Source organism: Ptychodera flava, assembly GCF_041260155.1.
Source record: "Ptychodera flava strain L36383 chromosome 3 unlocalized genomic scaffold, AS_Pfla_20210202 Scaffold_26__1_contigs__length_13983176_pilon, whole genome shotgun sequence".
Taxonomy (NCBI): Eukaryota; Metazoa; Hemichordata; class Enteropneusta; family Ptychoderidae; genus Ptychodera; species Ptychodera flava.
The window spans coordinates 6,665,845-6,686,908 of record NW_027248280.1 but is presented as its reverse complement, the minus strand read 5'-3'; the positions used below and the strand labels follow the sequence as shown (position 1 = coordinate 6,686,908).

General features: G+C 36.7%; 2 protein-coding genes across 3 annotated transcripts in view; one reads left to right on the top strand and one right to left on the bottom strand.

Moving 5' to 3' along the window:
* LOC139125764 (guanylate-binding protein 3-like) overlaps positions 1–21,064 on the top strand; it is a 95,253-nt gene that overhangs the window by 48,017 nt on the left and 26,172 nt on the right. The window lies entirely within an intron of this gene.
* On the bottom strand, positions 844–14,729 carry LOC139126127 (uncharacterized). 2 transcript variants are annotated; one of them, XR_011550477.1, is made up of 13 exons: positions 14,587–14,729; positions 11,926–12,005; positions 10,946–11,220; positions 10,272–10,436; positions 9,287–9,426; positions 8,252–8,394; positions 5,881–7,325; positions 5,125–5,256; positions 4,367–4,525; positions 3,924–4,196; positions 3,140–3,295; positions 2,240–2,872; positions 844–2,119 (listed from the first exon to the last, which is right to left on the bottom strand). XR_011550477.1 is itself a non-coding variant. In XM_070692177.1 (12 exons), the coding sequence occupies exons 7-12, from the start codon at positions 6,827–6,829 to the stop codon at positions 2,844–2,846; spliced, it is 1,698 nt and encodes a 565-aa protein (XP_070548278.1). In that variant the 5' UTR covers positions 6,830–7,325; positions 8,252–8,394; positions 9,287–9,426; positions 10,272–10,436; positions 10,946–11,220; positions 11,926–12,005; positions 14,587–14,726; the 3' UTR covers positions 844–2,843. The 2 variants fall into 2 exon arrangements, 1 of the variants encoding a protein (XP_070548278.1); XM_070692177.1 differs by having other exon boundaries at positions 844–2,872; positions 14,587–14,726.

The window sequence follows — 21,064 nt, the reverse complement described above, 5'->3', positions numbered from 1 at the left end:
CAAGTCTATATTGATGAAGGTCCAATTTAATGACCATCCCAAGTGTGTGCTCCTATGTGGGATACAGGCTAGAGGTCATTTTACTGCATAAGCTAGTAGTTAGACCATGGCATCAGCCGTCCAGTCGCGATGGTTGGCCTCATAGGCCAGGCAAACGTACTATATTTCAAAAGGTGCATGCTGGTAACTCACCTAATCGATAAAAAAGGCCGTGCAAATATTAGAGGAAAATTCGAGGGATATGCACAATGACTTATATTCTCTATACCTTCATATAGTAATTTGTGTTAACGAGTTGTGAAAGGGATAGAAAGTCGTGCAAACAGTAAGAGCAAATTAAAGGGACATGCACAAAGAGTGATATTTAACTCCATGTCTTCCCTATATAGCGACTAGTTTTGACAAGGTGTGAATAGTCAAAAGTAATCATATGCTGTTGCACACGTTGTTTTGAAAAGACGTTATGTATTTTGTTCTACACTCCAGAAGAAGTGAAATGTTAACAACATATTGTACAAGATTTAGCTGAATTTGCTGAAGCATAAATTTTAAGTTACACATGGAGTCAGAGGTGGCGTCAGGTCACGTCCTTGACATGAATGTGTTTTGACCTGCAATGGTACAGCCACACACAAAAGGTCATTACATCGGCAAATGAGCGAGATTACAAGTAAACACGCAATCAGAGCTTATAACATATAGGCAAATCAATATATTTTCTCTATGACAGGTTGTATACAATAAAGTGTTGATAGAATTCATATTCATTGGTACTGACACATACAATGATATCATCACTGTCAGGATAAATTCACACAAAAGACGCTACTCTTAAGCATAACATATGAGGCTTAATATATGACATGAACAATTTAATGAGGTTATGTAAATCAGAATGTTGTATAATATCAAGTGCTTGGTGTCTCTACAGGAGGAAAAATTCCAGGTCATTACAGGCACATGGTCTGGTTGTTTCGGACACTAGTCCTTGGAGACGGTCATCCACTCAAACATGTGAGCTTATCTGTCCATACCTGCTTTGCCTATCATCAGTCTAACGAAATATTTAGGTGTCTTGGTGACGTAAGACATTATGAACATTTTAACGTGCTTGGTATTTTTATGGTGATATGCCGTAGTGTCAGTGTGAATGTAAGAGTCAAATAAATTAATATAAAATGCCACTGTTGCCAATCCTGATTTGAAATATTCTAGAGACAAACGAAATCTCACTTTAATTGCCAAATGCTAACACAAAATAATTAGAAACTGATTTGCGTTGATAGCGAGCTCAAACTTTCTAGGGAACAGTTCGGTCCGTCATGTCAGTAGCTGTGTTTACATATAACGTTGTTTTCTACAGGCATATAGCGGCCTACTGTAATAAACTACTGGAACATGGGGCATTCGATAACTGTCTATTTAGACATGAATTAAAATTAAAAGCATCTTGTCGCTCAGCAACAGCCTATTTCGAGATCATAGCAAACGTCACCATAATGATAATTAATTTGTTGATCACTATAATAACAGTCTTTACTACTTACTGAGTTTCTAGGCTGATACTGTAACATTGTGCTGAGAAATTCCTAAACATTTACAGGTTGTTTGTTTCAATAACGTCGTATCGATTGTATATTTGACCATAATAGTCTTTTAACTCATGGTCTATTGCTAGTCAGTAATGTTAGTTTTTCACTTAGTAAATGAGATTAAAATAATAAAATATGGTTGATGCCTTCACTAATATCTCAGTGCTTCAAAAACCAAATTAGAGTTAGTGAAAATCAAAGTCCTTCTGGCATAAACTGACAACACACGAATCTGTTGAAGATAAAACTACAAACATGATAGACCAAAATGATATATAAGAGACAAATGACAAAATGTAAAACTTATGTGACTAACATTTCGGCGTCCGCTACGTTTTGAGTAATCTGTGAACTCTCAGTTCAATGAGAATACGCCTATTTTAAGTCATATTGAGGAAATACTAACTGACTGTTCATTCGTTCAAATTGTATAAGTACAGCTAGTGACCGATGGGGAAAGTATGGTCGCTAAATAATGAATTTCAACAGAGACGCTAATAAATGATAATACAACTTACAGTGAGAAACTCTTAGATATAAAAAATACAATTATAAAGATGTAGCAATGCGATACTTTGCCCAAAATAATATCTAAAATCGCACTAACCTTATCATTTCTAATACTATTGTTTAGATATAAAGATTGCATTGATGTACTCTTTAAAACAAAACCTCTTTAGTATTAATATTTATATGTTGATATAACAGGACTAAAAAGTATAAAATGACAAGCGGTTTGAACAAGTACAAATAGCTAAGTATCGTCTATTAATTATAAGCTTAAGTGAAAGATAAACCGAAAAAAATATACGTATCTAACATTTGACGAATTTCATAAATGAGTTCAAACGAAAACTAGAATATCAAAAATGTTAAAGTCGTATCTCCTTTCCGATAATTATTTTACACTTTATTTGTATATATGCATACAACTGGAATCACCTCAAACAAGGAATACAATTGCAAGCCAATAGCAATACAGGTGGAGTCGTTCAAATGGACTTGTTGAGAATGAATAATTGCCATGATTGTTTAAATTCGACGTGTCGAGCCGTCGATGACATTCAACTACACCGTTATCATTATTAAATTCAGTAACTAGCTTTGGAGCTTCAATGCAAAATGTCTTTAACACTCAATACAGATTGCCATTTAAGGGGAAATGCAATGTTCGTCTTGCCCTGCGTTTGTAACGATCGGTTTGTTTGGAAGATGTCAGCACATATCAAATATCACTTGATTGACAACATCTCAGATATCAATCTTCTCTGGAGGGAACACTGTGTGATAGAAAAGAAGTAAATTGACACTGTTACCCGATGAAGACGATGACACATTCATATAATAAGTGAAATATCTTATAGAATATTGAATAAGTAAAAAGTATAAGTAAACGGTTAAACCTACAAGATAGCAGCATCGATCAAACCTGTTGTATATTTTGACTGTTATAGTACACAGTAATACATATTGAGAAATCGACAAGAAAGAATGGTTTCTGCACACTTGTTAATTAATAATTAGTTCAGAAAGTTTGAATATACTACCTTCTTTCAAGTTCACTTTGCCGGAAGTATTTGATCCTTTTTGTAGTAAACCTTCGAGCTTCTTCCTGTAGGTATCCGTCACGATGTCCTCTGCAGTCTTCTCAGAGAGGTCATTCTGTCCTTGTATGCGATAGTATGCGGCTAAATAGTATTTACCTGATAAAAAAATCAGCAGTGTATTATTTTATGCTGGCTTACATGGATTTCATTTTAATTGAAATGTACACATGATTGTGGTTCATTAAAATCATGTACGTTTGAATTCCTCCAGATGTGATCGGAGAATAAATATGTTGCTAGTAATGACACATACAACCCTTTTCAGAATTAGAGCGCGAAGCCACTGCAGTGAACTGCAATAAAACTGCTTACGCTAATTAGTTTCAGCAGTAGCCGTGGCCACTTTGGTGTTGAACAAGGCTACTTGATAAAGACCAAAATGTCTGCCTGTACAAAGACAAAACTAGCTCTGTCTGAGGCTCGAGTTGTAAATGAGAGTTTACGATTGGCACCCTGTGTTCAAGATTAAGATACAATGTAACATTACCATGCACTGGTCCATGTACAAATCTTTTTTATTTCAACTTCCCCAGACAAACTGTCTGCATGGGACATACAATGTTGTCGACTTTGCCAGCTGGCTACAGCTGAAAACTAATTAGTGTGAGCAGTTTTATTGCAGTTCACTGCAGTGGCTTCGCGCTCTAATTCTGAAAAGGGTTGTAATAACTTTCATTGCCTATAATGTAGACACACGCATACGACTTTAGTCTATCATGTATACCTAGCTGATACGACTCATTTGTGGGTGCCAATCTCTTTTCTTTAATTTTCAAGGCCTCTTCGAGTAATTCTTCTGTCTTCTTGGTGTCCTTAGATGAAGAGATGATATAATTTCTGGCAAGGTTTGTCAAACCGTACGCAACGCTTTCAACATCAGCTGTTCCAAATTTTCGCTGCCAGTATGTCTGTCTTATTTCCAGTGATTTCTCCAAAAGATGCTGTGCTTTCTCGTAGTCACTTGTGTCTTGATAGAAACGACCAAGTTGGTGCATGGCTGGTAGAGGAAGAAGTTTGAAAATGTTAATACTTAAATGAATTCTTCTTGTAACATTCTTGGCAGGTGAAATAACATTGAAAGTGATTTGTTCACAAAATTGTTCGAAATCAAATCTAATGTTAAACAATATACAAAATTTATTGCGGTAGTAAAAAATCAAATTTTACCATTGGCAATGTTCAAATTTTGTTGTTCTTCCGGTGTTTCGAAAAGTGTCTTCATTTTTTCGAGTATATCTTCTAACATTACTTTGACCTTAACTCTCTTTTCCTCGTCCATCAAATACTCCTTCATGTTTTGCAGTATCCTTGCATGGCGTTGTTTAGCTGAATGTGATTTACATGAGAGAGAGAGAGAGAGAGAGAGAGAGAGAGAGAGAGAGAGAGAGAGAGAGAGAGAGGGAGAGAGAGAGATTGACAGACAGATGGACAGACAGACAGAGGAGGGAGAAGAAGAAGAAGGTTATGATGATAAATAAAGTTATATAAAATAATCAGAATCATACCCGTCCAGAATCCAATGACAATAAGTCAAATTCTTAATACATTGTCAACTGTTATAAACACAGACCGAAAACAGCACATAACAGACAGTAATGTACCTTTACACATATGAATGTTAAATCCGTGAAGGAAAGATATATCGACGTCTGGCAAAAAAGACAAAGAAGTGATGTCGGGTGTTTCGAAAATAGTAATAATATGTCATTCTGTTTGATAACGTCTTGCAACGGTCTTAATAAATATCATGGCGTTGTTGTCTGATCGCTTGAATCTTCTCCTGTTGTTAATTACGTTGCAACATTAATTATGCTGTACACCATGTTGACTACAAAGTAAACAGATTATAGCAACTATACATTCAATAAATAATTTCAAGGGAAAGTAATGCATATTATATCTAGCTCTCGGTTGGATTAAGTTACCTGTTAACACGTCTATATCATTTTTCCCCTTGATCTTTTCCAATAATGCAAAACTCTCGCCCAAACGTTCCTCAGCCTTGCCAAGTTTTTCTTCACCAATTTGAAAGTACGCCTCTCCGAGATGGCAGAGTTCTGAATTAGAGAACAATATATTCATGTATGCTTGAAACCTGGATATAATGTAAAAATGTGAAATTCATACTCTTATGTAGGTCGTTCGCCCCATGACTTAATTAGTCTAGAACATTATGAAGGTCACGTTTACTACAAGTGAAGATATATTTTTGGAACTGGTAATTAGCACACAAATAGAAATTCTAGAATTGTCTGGTCTTATCAGGATATAGCTACTTTTTCAGTATAAATACAGCGACGGTACGGATTGTTACCAGAATATTCGAGATCCTGCTGCAAGGTTCAGACTTACATAAAGCCTGTACCCAGAGAAGGACTCACTTCCTCACTCATCGGTGTCTGGCTAGACTACTCCCTTCAGACTGTATTTCAGGAGTTTTGTGCCGTCCCAGCTACAGACAATAAGTTTTGTACTCCTTTTTTTAAAACTTATCCCGAGACTAAGTAATTAGTTTTAATAAATTAATTTTAAAGAAAATCCCTGACGTCTCTGCTTTTTTGTATCTTAAAAATACAAAACATGGATGAGCCTAACGGTATCTAGCGAGATAACATCGGTGACTGATTCTTAACTAAGTAATGTCTGTTTAGTGTTATAATTCGATACTTTTCTTATCATACCGTCCGCCAGTTTGATTTTATTGACTGGTTTTCGGCTTCTACTGAGTGAAACCATCACTTTACAAAGAACCTTGGCATCACGTGCACGTCCAAGGCGGAATAGGTATGTGCTCACGGCAACGAACAGCGGATTAACATCGTTGAGGGCCGCTGTTCCGTTTTCTTCTATTGCGGACCTGATTTGCTCTGCAAGAGCCAGTGTATGAAACGCAATGATGGAGTGTCTGTCGCGCACACCACCTGTGGAACCGTCTTGACTTTCTTCCATCTTTGGGAAAAGCTTCTCCAGGATATTAAGTGTGTTGTTGATGCACTGAATTCTTTCGTGTGGTTTGATGAACCGCATAAAGACAACGAACTGGAGGAGACGATGGACAGTATATTCTCCCATGCGTCCAAGGCTGCGACGATGCTCTTCTTCTTCAGATTCTCCAACCACGTTTGTTGCAAAAGAGAAATGCTTTATTCTCTGAAATAAATCTATAATTTTCTTCTGTACTGCCTGCTTGCTACTTTTACGGCCACTACCTTGTTTTGGGTATATAGAGTCCCTCAAATCTCCGGGATATAGACATTTTGCCCCGTCTACGAATAATGCCACCTGTATACGCGTAGCCAGGCACGAGCAGATGTGTAGGAATTCCCTGGTGTCGTTTTCCTTTGCTATTGTATCGTAATTCATCTTCCAAGTCGTCAGAATGTTAAGACGCCCACGGTCAGCTAGATCGACGAAGACTTGTGGTCGGGTGTTGTTGATCGCCACTTGAACTTTACTAATTTCCTCATCAGGAATGTTGATGTCCCTATCTGGTAGGTCTTCGATTTTGAGTTCCTTGATTTGATGTGCATACTTTTCTATACAGATTCTTAATGTAGGTGCCAGGTCAGTATTTATCTTATGTAACTTCAACCATCCGACAAGTGGATCACTTCCCATCGGTTGCAGCATTCGAGATTACATTTCCTGTACAACTCCTTGTACGCACTGTAGGTGAATCGATTTTCTGAGATATATTTGCCTGCTTGCTTTAGAGCTAAGGGTAAACCGTGCAAGCCTTCTTCACTACCAAGCCACAGCAGTGCTTCGTATTCATCTTCTTTATCAGAGGCCAATTTTTTAACATGGCCTCTGCATCATCTAATGACAGTTCGGTGTGAGCCTCTCGAATGAGGTACAAGGCAGAATCTTCTGGCGATAATGGCAGGACAGGATTTACCATTATTGGCGTATACCAATCGTCCCAGTCTTCCCCAACTCTTGAAGTTATCAAGATGTGTCCGTCTCGTAGTGGCGTAGACACTGGCAAAGCTTGTTGAATGAGGCGTGGATCATCTACGTCATCAATCACAAGAAGCCATCCTCTCATATTTGATAATTTGTCAAGGACACATACCCGGATACTACTCGGACTTTTCTCTTCGTCTGATAAATCCATATCAAGTTTCTGTAATTTCGAAGACGGAAATAAATTAGACGAAATGTGAACACACCTCTAATGGATGGAAGCTAGCAACTTTATACATACATACATACATACATACATACATACATACATACATACATACATACATACATACATACATACATACATACATACATATTACATAATACATACATACATACATACATACATACATACATACATACATACATACATACATACATACATACATACATACATACATACATACATACATACATTTATACATGCATGCATGCATGCATGCATGCATGCATGCATACATACAGACAGACGACAGACAGTCAGACAGACAGACAGACAGACAGACAGACAGACAGACAGACAGACAGAGAGACAGACATTTATTTGTTAGAGTTTTGTGAGTGTACTGGCGCGGGCATGCGACGTATATATTTTAATAATGCGACCACTGTCCGTCGATGAGTACTTACGCTAAGTATCGTGAAAGGTCACACCGAAGATTGATTTTTGCGATTAGAATTTAATTCAGCGCTATAATTTACACACCAATAAAAAAAACTTATGATGATCTTCCTAGAGCTGTTCCTCACATTAATTATTTTAACTCTTAATTAATTATTTTAACGATTGTATAGGCTTCAGCTATGAACACAGAAAGGCACAAAGAGTAAATAAGAGTTGAAATCTCTATCTGGATTGACAAAGTTTAGAGCCAATAGCCACAGAAGAGTAAATGAGCATCAATGTCACACCATTAAAACTTTAATTTATTTGGACACCATAGGTTTCTCCCCTGTGTCCAGTGCCTTACAGTGACTGTCGAACGAGAAATTGCAGCCACTAATTTGTTATTTAAGATATTTAAAGCGCATACGCAGTTCGACGTTTCAATGATACAACGAACGTTTTGTTAGCAAAATACTTACCTCCAGCATTTTCTTGAATCCAAAATCAAGGAGGCTATTAGATGTTCCGCTCAAAACAAACACACCTGAATAGTTTTTCCAGTTCTTCCAAACGAATGACGAGAGAATTTCAGTCTTACCGCAACCTCCAAGCCGTACAGTACCTGTCGATGAGATGCACAGTCAGAATCGAAGAAGGATTGTTGAGTCTGCACAACTAGCGCTCTCTGCTGTGAACGACTTGGTACGCAAATATTGGAATTTCTTTTAGCTATACTCATTATCATTCGCCTCGCTATGTTTCTCGATATTTCGTCATGGAAAATTTACATTAAGACCAGTTGATTTCTTACAATTACCTAATGAAGTCCAATATAGGCATAGTAAATCATTATTAATAAGATAAGGTTCTGCTGAAGGAATCTTCCCATTGTTGCCCTTACTTTATATTATATTTCTTAGTTTGTCATTGATCCAATGGCATTATATGGAGATTATTTTTAAACAGTTGTGGAAACTTTATCATCGGTATACTTTTATTTAATACTATAAAAACGAAGGATTCTCTAAACTTCTCTACATCAGAAAGAAGCTAACACCTAATATTCAAACTTAAGATATGTTTAAGGTAGCATGTGCTTCGAAATGAAAGACAAGTTTCTCAAACTTTTCTCAAGCAAACCTTTAACCGTACTGTTTCAAAGTCAAGACTAAATTTAGGTTCACGGTGGAAAATGAAATAGTACAGAAGCAAATTGACCGGTATTTACCCATATTTGAAATTCAAAATGGCAACACGCATCCTTTGTTTTCTCTTCGCCGGACTATGAAATCCCCTGTTTTCACAAAATTGTGACGGTGAAATCTTTCAATATAACTCATTAGCTTCAAAATGTGTCCACTAAATGTTAGGTCGAAAGAATATTGTAAACTTTCTAGACCTCGAGGCAAATTCTACATTAAAGAATATCTGTGAGTGTATCTGAGAGAAAAACGGAGACCGATTTGCTATAATATTAGAATTCACACAGGGATGAGGTTCACGATATGTGTTACCTCAATATGCACGCCTGTCTCATTCCTTCCGCTGCGTCTATATTCATGGTAGTTGTGGGCAAGTCCTTGCAGGCATTTATCGTGTTCCTTACCAGTAAAGACACTCGACGGTTTGCGCAGCTCAGGAGGCGGCTTATCTTCTTAAATAGAACAGAAAGAAAGTTTGACGAGAAAGTACATGATTCTTCAATCACCCTGAAGTAATGTCTTCGATTCGAGTTGAGATCAGAAATTATTACTAACATTTTTATTCTTACTGAAGAGATAAATCAATCCATATACTCTTTTCAGGGTGTATGCAAGTACAATGAAAATTACAGAGCCCGCTTTTGAGATGTTTCGTTTATGACACTTGAAATTGCTGAAATTAATATCTATCTTGACAGCTAATTTCGGGAAATGTTCATACCATTACTTTGAGCAAGCTTTTAATCACACTATTAAATTAGATTCAATGGTGCATGACACGTACACAAGTATTTGTTTAGTGCCAAAGGCAGACAGACGAACAAGATGGAAGAGAAATTTTTCTATTCCCTTTTGTTTCAGCACAATAAGGTGTGAAAGTAACAACTCTGGGTTTTTGAATAAATTACCGGGTTTCGTTCACTTCAGCAAGAATTTCTCTTGTTCTATCAATTTTACCGAAAATCTGGGACACCGTTTTTTCGCCAGACTACTCAATTGTTGATTTTGTTAAAAGATCTCAAGTCGCCATAGTCCTGTAACACCTAATATATTTTTAGGTAAAAAACTCAAAAAACGCATATTTTTGAAAGAAATGGTCACAAACACTGTGATTTCGAAAAATAATTATATTTTTCATAATGTTGAGATATAGGGCTAACAGAAAATATATAATGTGTGGAGTCTAAAAGTGAAATTTATTGAGAAAAGTGAGTTTAAAATAAGTATCATCTAACGTGTGTCTCTACCTTAAATAGTTAAGAAAATACGTATGAGAAGAAAATATCCAAGGTATTACTTTGTGTTACTTGGTCCTTGGATTCACGTGGTTCCTTGGATCCAAGTGTTTCTTTGACGGACATTTCGTCTTCAGTTTGAAATGAGTGAATACTGCTACATTTGTTATCCTTCTCGGTTACATAACTCCAACTTGAATATCCAGTTTCCTGTGTAGGTGGACTCTCTAACGAAGATAATCGTAGTAATGATATGGCAAATGTTGAAATTATTTAAGTGTTTCGGTTTGTCAATTATTCAGCGTTAAGAACATACAATACTATTCATAAGTACCATGACTTTGATGACACACATTTATTCTAATATCACAGTTGGAAGGGTTAAGAGGTAGTACATTACAATTCAAGTGAAAGGAGGTTGTCCTTTATCTGTCAGATACGTCATATGTTTTCATGTTAATTGAGAGACCGACACACCATCAATCTTTGTTGAAGTCATGACCATACTATCAGCAGTCAAACGTCCGATGCAAACAATGCTATTATCGCACACTTGCTTTTCATATGTGTATTTATTTGTTCGTTTGACTCTCCTACGATCATGGCAATGCATTTACCTATAGTTCCTGACACTATCTACCATCGGTGGAAGATGAAATGCACGTAGTATAAAAACTTCCTTGAAAACAACACTGCCAGTGCGTAGGAATGAACACAATCACGTAATAGGCCTTACCTTGTAAAAACGTTCTAGCAGCTGTAACTTGACCAATCTCTTTTAAAGCCCATGCAAAATGTCGGTCACTCGCTTCATCTTCACCACATCGTTCTAGCCATCTGCGTATAATTTGATATTTAGTTCACTGGGATTTTTTTCTTTGGCTTCGAGATCCTCGATTTCATTATCGTCAATGTTGAGTTTCCTTGCAAATGGTCGTATCTCTTCGCTCCGTATCTTCGCTACTGCAGAAATATACTTTTCAGGTACGATAGATATAAGTCTCCTATATTCTGCAACACACCGATAGAAAAGTGCTATTTACTGTTTTCACATAGTTTCTCAGCTATCAAAATGATTTCACAAAATTAAATCACTAGATCAAATTAACAATTTATATTTTATTTCGTAAATAAATGTTTCTAGGATCAGAGATAAGTTGGCAAGTTGCCCAACTACAGGGTCTGCACATCAATGCAGACAAAGGTGTCTTCATTACTTGTGTACAAGTCACCGGATATGTAGACAGAGTAGAAAGTCTCTAACACATTTATGACTTCCCAACTACTTTTGGGTAATATGACCAGGACAGGGTTATAGCCTGAAATGGTAACGAAGACCACGACTGAAAACCCCCCTGGACGTTAAAAATACTTCCAATAGCCAACTTTTGAAGACAGTCATTACCGATGAATGAGACTGATTAACATCAGATCACATTAATATTACAAAATCGTCCTAATATCCTATTCGGCAATGCACTCAGGTAGACGCAAAATACTTAAAATACAAAAGAGATAAGAAGATGCTTCATGTGAACTATTAAAAAAATTAGTTCGTAAGAGACGGTAAATGCCCCGGATATCAGTTCATAATGTTCCATATTGAATAACCGTCCTGATTAACACATCAGTTTTGGTGCAATGGTTATCCATATTAATCAAGTAGATAGGTTCAGAGAAACACTATGCCAGTAAATTAAATACAAATAGAGTTACCTCTTTGTGTAGCCATTTCTCACTTAATAACTTGAGCTAAACAAATATCCAGCCAGGTAATAAGTGCGACGCATGTAAACCTATTGGATAAATAAAGCCAAACTATAAATTGGACATTTTATTATGAATAGTATAGTATAGTATAGTATAGTATAGTATAGTATAGTATAGTATAGTATAGTATAGTATAGTATAGTATAGTATAGTATAGTATAGTATAGTATAGTATAGTATAGTATAGTATAGTATAGTATTGTTCTCGATGGTAAATGTATAATAATGACTGTTATGCCAGATTTTAATGGCTTAAGCGAGGATAACAAGTTTGTATACTTATGATAAAATTCTGTAATAATTTAGCAGACTACATTTTTAGGGCATTTTCGAGAAGGAAAAGCACACTTTACGAATAATGTATCCTTGTTTGTCTTATGTGGTATTCATTATTATTAACCTGTCTTATAAGCCCAGCAGGCTGGATGTTGCAATAGAAAACACTTCATTTTAGTGAAATGGTGAATAAGTCCACATAGGACACTTAAATAAATAAAATACAACAACAACAACAACACCTATGCTACGCTAAATACACTACACTATTATACTATACTATACTATACTATACTATACTATACTATACTATACTATACTATACTATACTATACTATACTATACTATACTATACTATACTATACTATACTATACTATACTATTATATACTATACTATACTATGCTATGCTATACTATACTATACTATACTATACTATACTATACTATACTATACTATACTATACTATACTATACTATACTATACTATACTATACTATACTATACTATACTATACTATACTATACTATACTATACTATACTACACTACACTACACTACACTATACTGTACTATACTATACTTATTTGGTGTAATTTCGAGATTCTATGAAATAAATTCCTGATATTTCCTTGGGTAACACAGAAATGTACAAGCAACGTCTCGAATAATGGCACCACGAGATCTATATCTTCTTATGAATACACTTGACAGAAAATGTATGTGATAAACGTATGTTAAGACAATAGTTTGAGTGTCTTAAAATATTATAATATTATGAGTAATATAAAATATCTCCTGCGATTTGCTATTTAATTCATACCCTGTGAAAATAAAAGGGGAGTAATAAGGACAATCATGAGTAACAACAGCTTGTCAGTTCTAGGATGCAGGGATGAGGGCGCTCTTCAAGCGAAATGAGCCAATGGAAATATACATGTATAGGTCAGTTATAGGGTGGATGCACAGAGGCAGGGAGACACAAATGTATCATATCAAGAACAATGGAAGTATTCAAATACTGTGGAATCACACTTCTTCTAAGCTAGATCAAAGTTGTAGCAAGTATATAGCTAAGCTTTGTCACGTATTTTCATCAGTCGCATACGAATGCTAACTGACTACCCAAAGTGTGTTCAGTTCACTCTTAACCACTGTATTATAATACCGGACTTGGTAGGTCTAAAATTATTCAAGGGCTAGCAAATACGTAAATTTCAAGGTATTGGTTATTATGATGTCCTTAGAACAATAGAGGTCACAGATTAAATTCAACGAGTTTACATCATAGCGTCTCATAGCCACACAACATCGGTATGTTTGGCAATTCTCCAACTGTCGATGCGTAACGTCGTATCAATGGAACTATTGTTTAGAATACATGTTATCTCGGGGTCAGAGGGCAGTGTACTGACCCTTGGTGACCGGTAATTTAACTATCGGCCTCCCTCAACGATTGCTGATCAGCGGTTGATATTGAACGTGACATGTCACAACATGTCAGTGAATCCGCAATTGCCGACAGGTTTCGCTGACTAGCTGACGCGTCGACGTCATTCCTCTGCTTTCAATACGACCTTCGACGTTTCGAAATAAATATTACCAGAATAAGCTTCCCCTTTTTAAGCAGAACAGAGAGCCATGCAGCGTATTGTTTTGATTTAAAGAGCTGAACACGACTTTTTCAATATTAGCGTTATTTGTTACAAGTGTAAAATGGTTTTCTAGCCTTTAAAAAGAGAAATCATATCTTCACGATAAACTTGAGACTGAGACAAGAGGTATAAGCGTTGAAACCTGTGTCACTATTTTTTTGCACCCGATTAGGATTTTCTAAAATGATACTTAGCAAATGTTTAGCTTTACTTTATACATAGCAGTTGAAGGAATTCTACTTCCGTTGTAACTGATGATCAGCAACACTGTAAAGTTCAGTGTAATATAGGGTCAAACTCCCCAGCTTGTTATTCAAAGACATTGTGTTCACTTGTACCTTCCTCACAATGTTCTACAAGCCAGTGCAATAGAAAGTGCCTGGGATCAAATCTGTCAAATCCACCAACTCTCAAAATTTTGTGGATATTATAGGTCTGTAACATACTCTTTTTTTAACTTGTGGAGGACAGAAAGTTTTCGTCGTCGACATATGGAGATTACAACGGTTTTAAAATGCCCCTATGAGGGGCGTACTGTAATGAGGAAATAACAATTTGCCCATAAAGCTACATGTCAAATTTTAACAAGCCTCCATTTTGTTTCCGTCTTCGCCATATTGTTTCATTGTTGTATTGTCGGCTGAATATTGCTTAAACTTTAAAAGCACTATTTACTTACCTTGTGTGCTTACTGTCTCTTCACAAGCCTCGTTTGCTAAGCTAACATCGGAAATTGACAAGCACCAGTGTTGTATACGCAGAAATTGCAGACATTCAGCTTTGCAATATGCAATGTTCACAGCTCATGCGCAAGAGTAGATTGGTTTTCTCTTGTTTGGTGTCTTTTGCATATTACATGAGATGCCTTGGTAACTGTGTATGCTCATGATAATAGAGGTTGCAGGTCACTCATTTGACTCTGCAACTGACAACATGAGAATAAGACCAATGAAAACGTTTTAATATTCAGGATTTTTAAATAATAGCATACATCTGCCACCGAAAATGATATGAATGGTACGTGCGATAAATATGGCATACATACAGGATTGATCCACAAAGTTTAGCAGTTTTCTGACGTCTTAGAGGCACTGGCCTTTCAGGATGCCGAACCCCTATTTTTTCACTTTAGATACTTTCAAGGGACCATTTGGACAGCTGCCAGGACTTATATTTTGAGATTCACGGGTTGTTTAATGTGTGTTCTCAATTGCGATCTATAAGCTTACTGGCGTTTAAATCGGAAGAAAAGTGTTACTTCCCACAGTTAAGGTGACACAAGTAAATTTTTCCGCACTGTCAATATTTTAAGATGTATCTCATAATGCTGTTAACATGATTTGAACTAATTTGGGATAATTGAACCTTTATATTTTTCAAATTTCTCAAAAGTGTTAGGCGCCCTATTGTTGAATGCTGCAATATTATAAATTACTCCTAAAACAAGTGTGTAACTTAAAAAATAAAAGCAGATGAGCTTACATTTGCAGATTAAATCGACATTACTTCACCATCCAATTGTCCCAAATTAGTTCCAATCCTGTTTGATGTTATACTGCACAATATCTACCCACACATAGCTACCAGGCATTGCAATAGTCTGTGACTATGTCAAGTCTGTACATCTGATACTAGCTAACATACGAATATTGATTTGAAAGTATATAGTTAATTACCATAATATTGACGTCAATAATAGTAAACCTATATTTCATTATCTTGAAATCACATTTACGGCCTTTCCTTGTTTGACCTATCCAACATTCTAAAATGGGAAAGAAAATTATGGAAAATGAGTGTTAGGAAAACGATACAACATTACGTAAATAAATGTGTATCTTGTGGATAAACCATCTGAGCACATGGACTATGTTACACTGAAACATTGTGTCTAGAATATATAATAATTTTTATTATGCATATATATTTCATAAATCCAAATTGCACTATTTACTGGAAAAGAAACTAATATACTAAGATTTCTTACTAGGTTGTACTTCCTGAGAACAATTTATGAGACCACAAATAACAGTATTTAATAAGGTAGAAACCTGCAAACAATAACTGTCTTATGAATGTCTTTAAGACACTCTTGAAACTATTCTGTGAAAATTCCTTACTTCGAAGGGACAGGTAATCTCGATTTTGGTATCTTTATTCGTTATTTGCGTGAAATAGAAACATAAATTACCGGGAATGACAAAATTTTCTTTAAACACAAGAATGTGTGACACCATGTCGTCGACCTTTCTGGTGGAATGCTGGTCGGATAGAAAAGAGAAGTTTACCATACGTATTATGTGACTACATGTCTACCATTTGCATAGGCCCTAGAAACCGCCAAGGAAATCGAAATCCACACTTTTTTATTTTTAAGAAGTATGCATACCAAACACAGTAGCTTTTTGTCTCATATATTTGCCAACAAAAATCGCGTTAGATGCAACAACACTTTTTGTTATGTAAAGTTCGATGTATGGAATACCTGATTCGATAAATGGGTGTTCCCTCATATCTTCCTTAAGTCAAATTGTATGTATACTAGAGTTCCCCTAAATGACCTCGTGCCTTGTCGTTGAAATTCATATTCGTACCCCTGTCATCCATCCAGTAATACAATATATAATTTGATAAATGATATTAACAGTGATGTCTGTGACCCTGAGCCATTAAAATTTGCATGGCAGTGCCGTCCACATGCTTTTGTGGTCGGCATCAATAATGCCTCTAAGTAAAAACTAAGATAATGGTCTTTGAAATACCGTATACCAACTGGAAATTCTTTTTAACTTATTACTAGTCCCTCTCACGGCAAAATGCATTTATATATTTGGTGTTGTGGTCATTTTTGACGGGAAGTGTGCACCTCCATTTTGTGTTTTGTTACTTCCGTATTCCCGTTGATGACATCATGTTGTAATCCCTATCTAAGCAATTCAACAAAGAAATAGACATAATAATTCGTTTGCATACATTCAGTTATCTAAAATCTACGCGGGAGAGATAAAAAAGCATAAACATAAAGAGCCACACGTCTGTCGTTAATACATAAAAATTAAATACAGTAACACAAACGAAGGCAATTGAATTCAATGAGAACGACAATATGTGATCTAACCTTACAGATATAAATTTGCATATCAAAATGCAACAATGTATTGCATTGGGAAATGAATTTGTCCTAACCCTTTGCCGTGCGTCCTGACAAGATCCATCACTGTATCGGGGGTTTCCGCCGTGTCCCGTGTGTTCGAATTTCATTCACATTGCTATTGTAAAAATATGCCTGAAAACAAACCGACCAGTAGATGTCCGGGTAAGGTTAAAAGGACATGTTCGCGATCCCTGGGATCGCCTTTGTTCTAGTCTGTAAGAGGATTATGGAGGTGTGATAGCCTTTTTGAAATTGTAATATGGTGGGTAAATTTTCTGATGAGACAATCTGGTGCCAACACAGGCTTTAATGTCGATTGAATGGTTCATGGCCAAAGGAAATTGTCAATCAGCAATGGACAGCAAGAAAAATATTCTGTGAATAAAAATATTTCAATCTAAGATGATGTGAAAATGTTGATATTTGAATTACTGGTTAGATGCAAGCGTATGCTACGTACACTTCTAATCAACCAAATGTGCATAATATTTATTAACGTTGACCTCAAACACAGTCTACTTTCTAACTGCAAGTGCAAGCCATGAAAGTAGAGTTTCCATGTTCATGATGAGACTGTCGAAAGTCATGTGCGCCATTTTCTTCGCTGCAGTGACAGTGGAAACGGCTGATTCAAGCCCGGTGCGTTGCCTACGATTTAACGGATCGGTTTTGTTTCCCCTTTGCCCCGAGGTAAATTCTAGGCACATCGGGTGTTTGCTTGCGAGTCAAAACTGTTTTATTCACGCCTGAAAATGACAGTTATTGTACTTTCCTGTCGGCATGGCATCAGTTCAAAGCTCGCCTACAACTTGATATCTACAACTTCTCATTGCTTTCTTCCCAAAAGAACAGGTCAAAATCACTGTCAAAGCTACTGTTTTAAAGTTTTTCAATTTCGAGTTCGTCTTCAAGCTCGTCACCGACGCACACGTTCATGTTTGTTTGTGTTTGTATCAGAAAAGGGCGCCACGCACAGGACTGTGGGATATCCCTCCTACTTTTCGCATAATGTCATGTTATTTCAATTATGCACGAAGTGTCTGAGACGTCTGACACATGTGAAGCTCATTTTAATATGAAAAGGCCATAGTTTTTCAAGAAGACCATGATATCAAACGGCGTGCCGCGCGTGGTCTGCTTTTTTTTCCTAGTTGACTGTGCCTTAATAGCAGGTCGCACGGCTTACATATATTTAGCGTGCGCCGCCCTCATAATCTGGGTCCCCATTGTGTCCGGTCAAATTTCGTCGTTTGACAGGAAAATCAGGAAACTTGTATGACCTAGGTGTCAAGAAAAAATACCATAAGTTCGCAACGTTGTCCTCTTACTGGCCTAGTTGGCAGACACGTCTTGTGTGTTTGTCAAGTGTGACGCAAACAATGTGCAGATGTTGACGCTAGCTATCTCAAAGGCGGCCACCTGTAGTATCCTGAATTCATCCGTTGCTCCGTAGACAATAAATTTGAAAACTCTTCGATGTTACACTGAAATACTTATTGTCTAAGCATGACACCTTAAAAATGTTCCTTTCAAATGGCAGCTGGTCGTGACCATGAAAACCGAACAACAAAGTTTTTTTTAAGCATGTGGATGCCGCAATGCATAAACCGGGACGATTTGCCTTGAAGAATCTTTTCGAAAACTCAAATCTCCCATATATTGATGACGATACTATTCAGCACCTTTATATTTGCAATGTTGTTCCTTTCACAAGTATGTCCTTCTTTGTTTGGATACATAAGTAGAAGTCGTAATATCAGATATTAGGGTTTTTGCGTCCTTCTCACTTCTACATCAGCAGGAAAGCAAAATGACTACAAAATAACATGTTATCTGCGAAGTTCAGATTGTTTTTCTCAATAAATACATTTATAACATTATTAAACTAACGGCTTCAGGAGTTACAGGTTGATTGTGCTCACAGGCTTGGGCTTTTGCGAGGTACTATTTTCAAAAGTGTATTTTGACACCTACCCTGAGAGTCAAAACCTCGTTGGAATTATTTTTGAATCCAATTCCCTTGGCCTCTATACAAACCCTTCGGTGTCATCTCATTGAACGCTGTTAAATCAGGCAAACCAGAATCCTGTCGGTTAGCACTGAATTCTCTCTGGCTCCTTGAGAATAGCTTTTGACATGTCATTAATTTGCGGTAATGTTGTAAAAACGGTGATTTCGTCATGAATGCCCAACAAGCGAGCCATAATAACCCTATGAGTTGCCTGTGCAAGGCATGCTTGTTTGTATAACAATGCTGAAGTAAGTGCACGATCAAATACCTTAGATATAACCGGCAGGCCGCGTGCCATCACATTGTGGAGCACCTGTCAGCGACATATTAGGCAGATGTGTAACCTTATTAGTGATAAAAGTTAATATGATGGCTTGCATATCTCACGCCGTCATGCTTTACATGTTTTCATTGTTTCTGGTGACATTTCGTTGCCCAACAACGAAATTATGAACAAAGACGACTCTAGGTTCTACAAACAGTCTCTCAGTATTTTAAAGTGGAGGCACTAGTTGGTAGAAATTAAGTCTGACACCAGTGTAAAGAGTTTGACCTTCAGACAAGGCAGGTCGCTAAGTGATATCATGAATTCGACCGTCCCTCAACTTGATACGCAATCAATTGTCTATGAGTGCTGTCATTTCCATCATACGAGCTTTCTACATTAGAAAAGTAAGGTTCTTGGCACGCTAAGCTTATCATCTGTCCCTGTTTTGTGCCGATGCTTCGTTTCTCTCCCCCCTCCCAAGCTCATTCTTTTTCCCGGAGCATATTGTTAGGTTATTTTCTAATAAGGTCTACTGTTGTCTATAAACTGAAAATACTGCAGAGGCTCATTGAAATGACAAAGACCTATTAAAAACAGAAAATGCATAATACTTTTCTGCCTTTCGTGAACCAGCCCCGCCTGTTCAACGGTCGCACATTATTCTCGCCTCGGCACGCTGCAAACAAACGGATAGCCCCAGGCCTCCGGATAGGAGATTAACATGCTGTGGTACAGTGCTACTACGTGCACGATTTCTAAGTTCACTTGCCTTGAATTGTCTGCTGATGTTAATGTAGAATGCGCTTCGAAAAAGAAAGAATTCAACTTTTGCTCTCAGTTTCCTCGAATAAAATTTCAATAATTCTCTCACTAAATCAGGAAAAATAAAGAGTCACCGTACAAAGTTTCAAATTGGTACTAGCGAAACAAATTCATCAACATTTACTGAAGTTAGAAATTACACATGGCCACAGTTTGAATTCATGTGGACAATGATTTTTTTTTCAAAAAAAAGATAGTGAATAGCTGTGGCGTTGGGATGGAGTGGCGGCTCTGGCCATGTACTCCCTATCTAATTAACCGTATTCCTAATGATTCCCTAACTGATTAGTGGTTAACACGAAGTGCTTTGTCCACCAACCTTTACTCTTGCCGATAATCCATTAGTGATTCTGTTTTGCTACTTGTTTGTGTAAATATACCTGTGATAAATACTGCGTGAGTGTGCGCGCGCGTACACACACAAACAAAAACAAACACACACAAACACACACGACAAGTAATGTTGGTAACAAGCCAATAACAAGTTATTTCCCGTTTTACTGTCAAATATTTTCGTTGCCTAGTAGCGAAAACTTGTTGATGCCAAATGTACGACCATCAGAGACAAATTAAAGTCAAACTAACGTCATACGGTATGAAAACACAGCATTTTATTCATGACAGCTGTTCTTGTTAACAAGACACAATTAGTGTGGCACTGTAAAACGAGTTGATTAAACAGTAACATTGTTTTGTCGTTTAACGTGGCACAGTTCATAGGTACAGCAGATTCTAAGGTCGAAATATTTTATTCTATGCGCATTATGTTCAAAAGAAAAAAATGTTCACAAATAGACAAGTGGGAAAATACATGCTTCTGATTATTTAAACTGTAGACTGATAAGTTCTTCAAAATGCAAATAAAAGCACTTTAGTGCGAGGTCACGTATTTATAACGCTAT

Coding starts and splice junctions, on each gene's coding strand:
- LOC139126127 (XM_070692177.1), bottom strand. CDS start 6,829: ATGCTGCAACCGATGGGAAGTGATCCACTTGTCGGATGGTTGAAGTTA. Junction 4,197..4,366: donor AAATTTGAACATTGCCAATG/GTAAAATTTGAT, acceptor TTCCTCTACCAG/CCATGCACCAACTTGGTCGT. Junction 2,873..3,139: donor CAAAGTGAACTTGAAAGAAG/GTAGTATATTCA, acceptor TCTATCACACAG/TGTTCCCTCCAGAGAAGATT.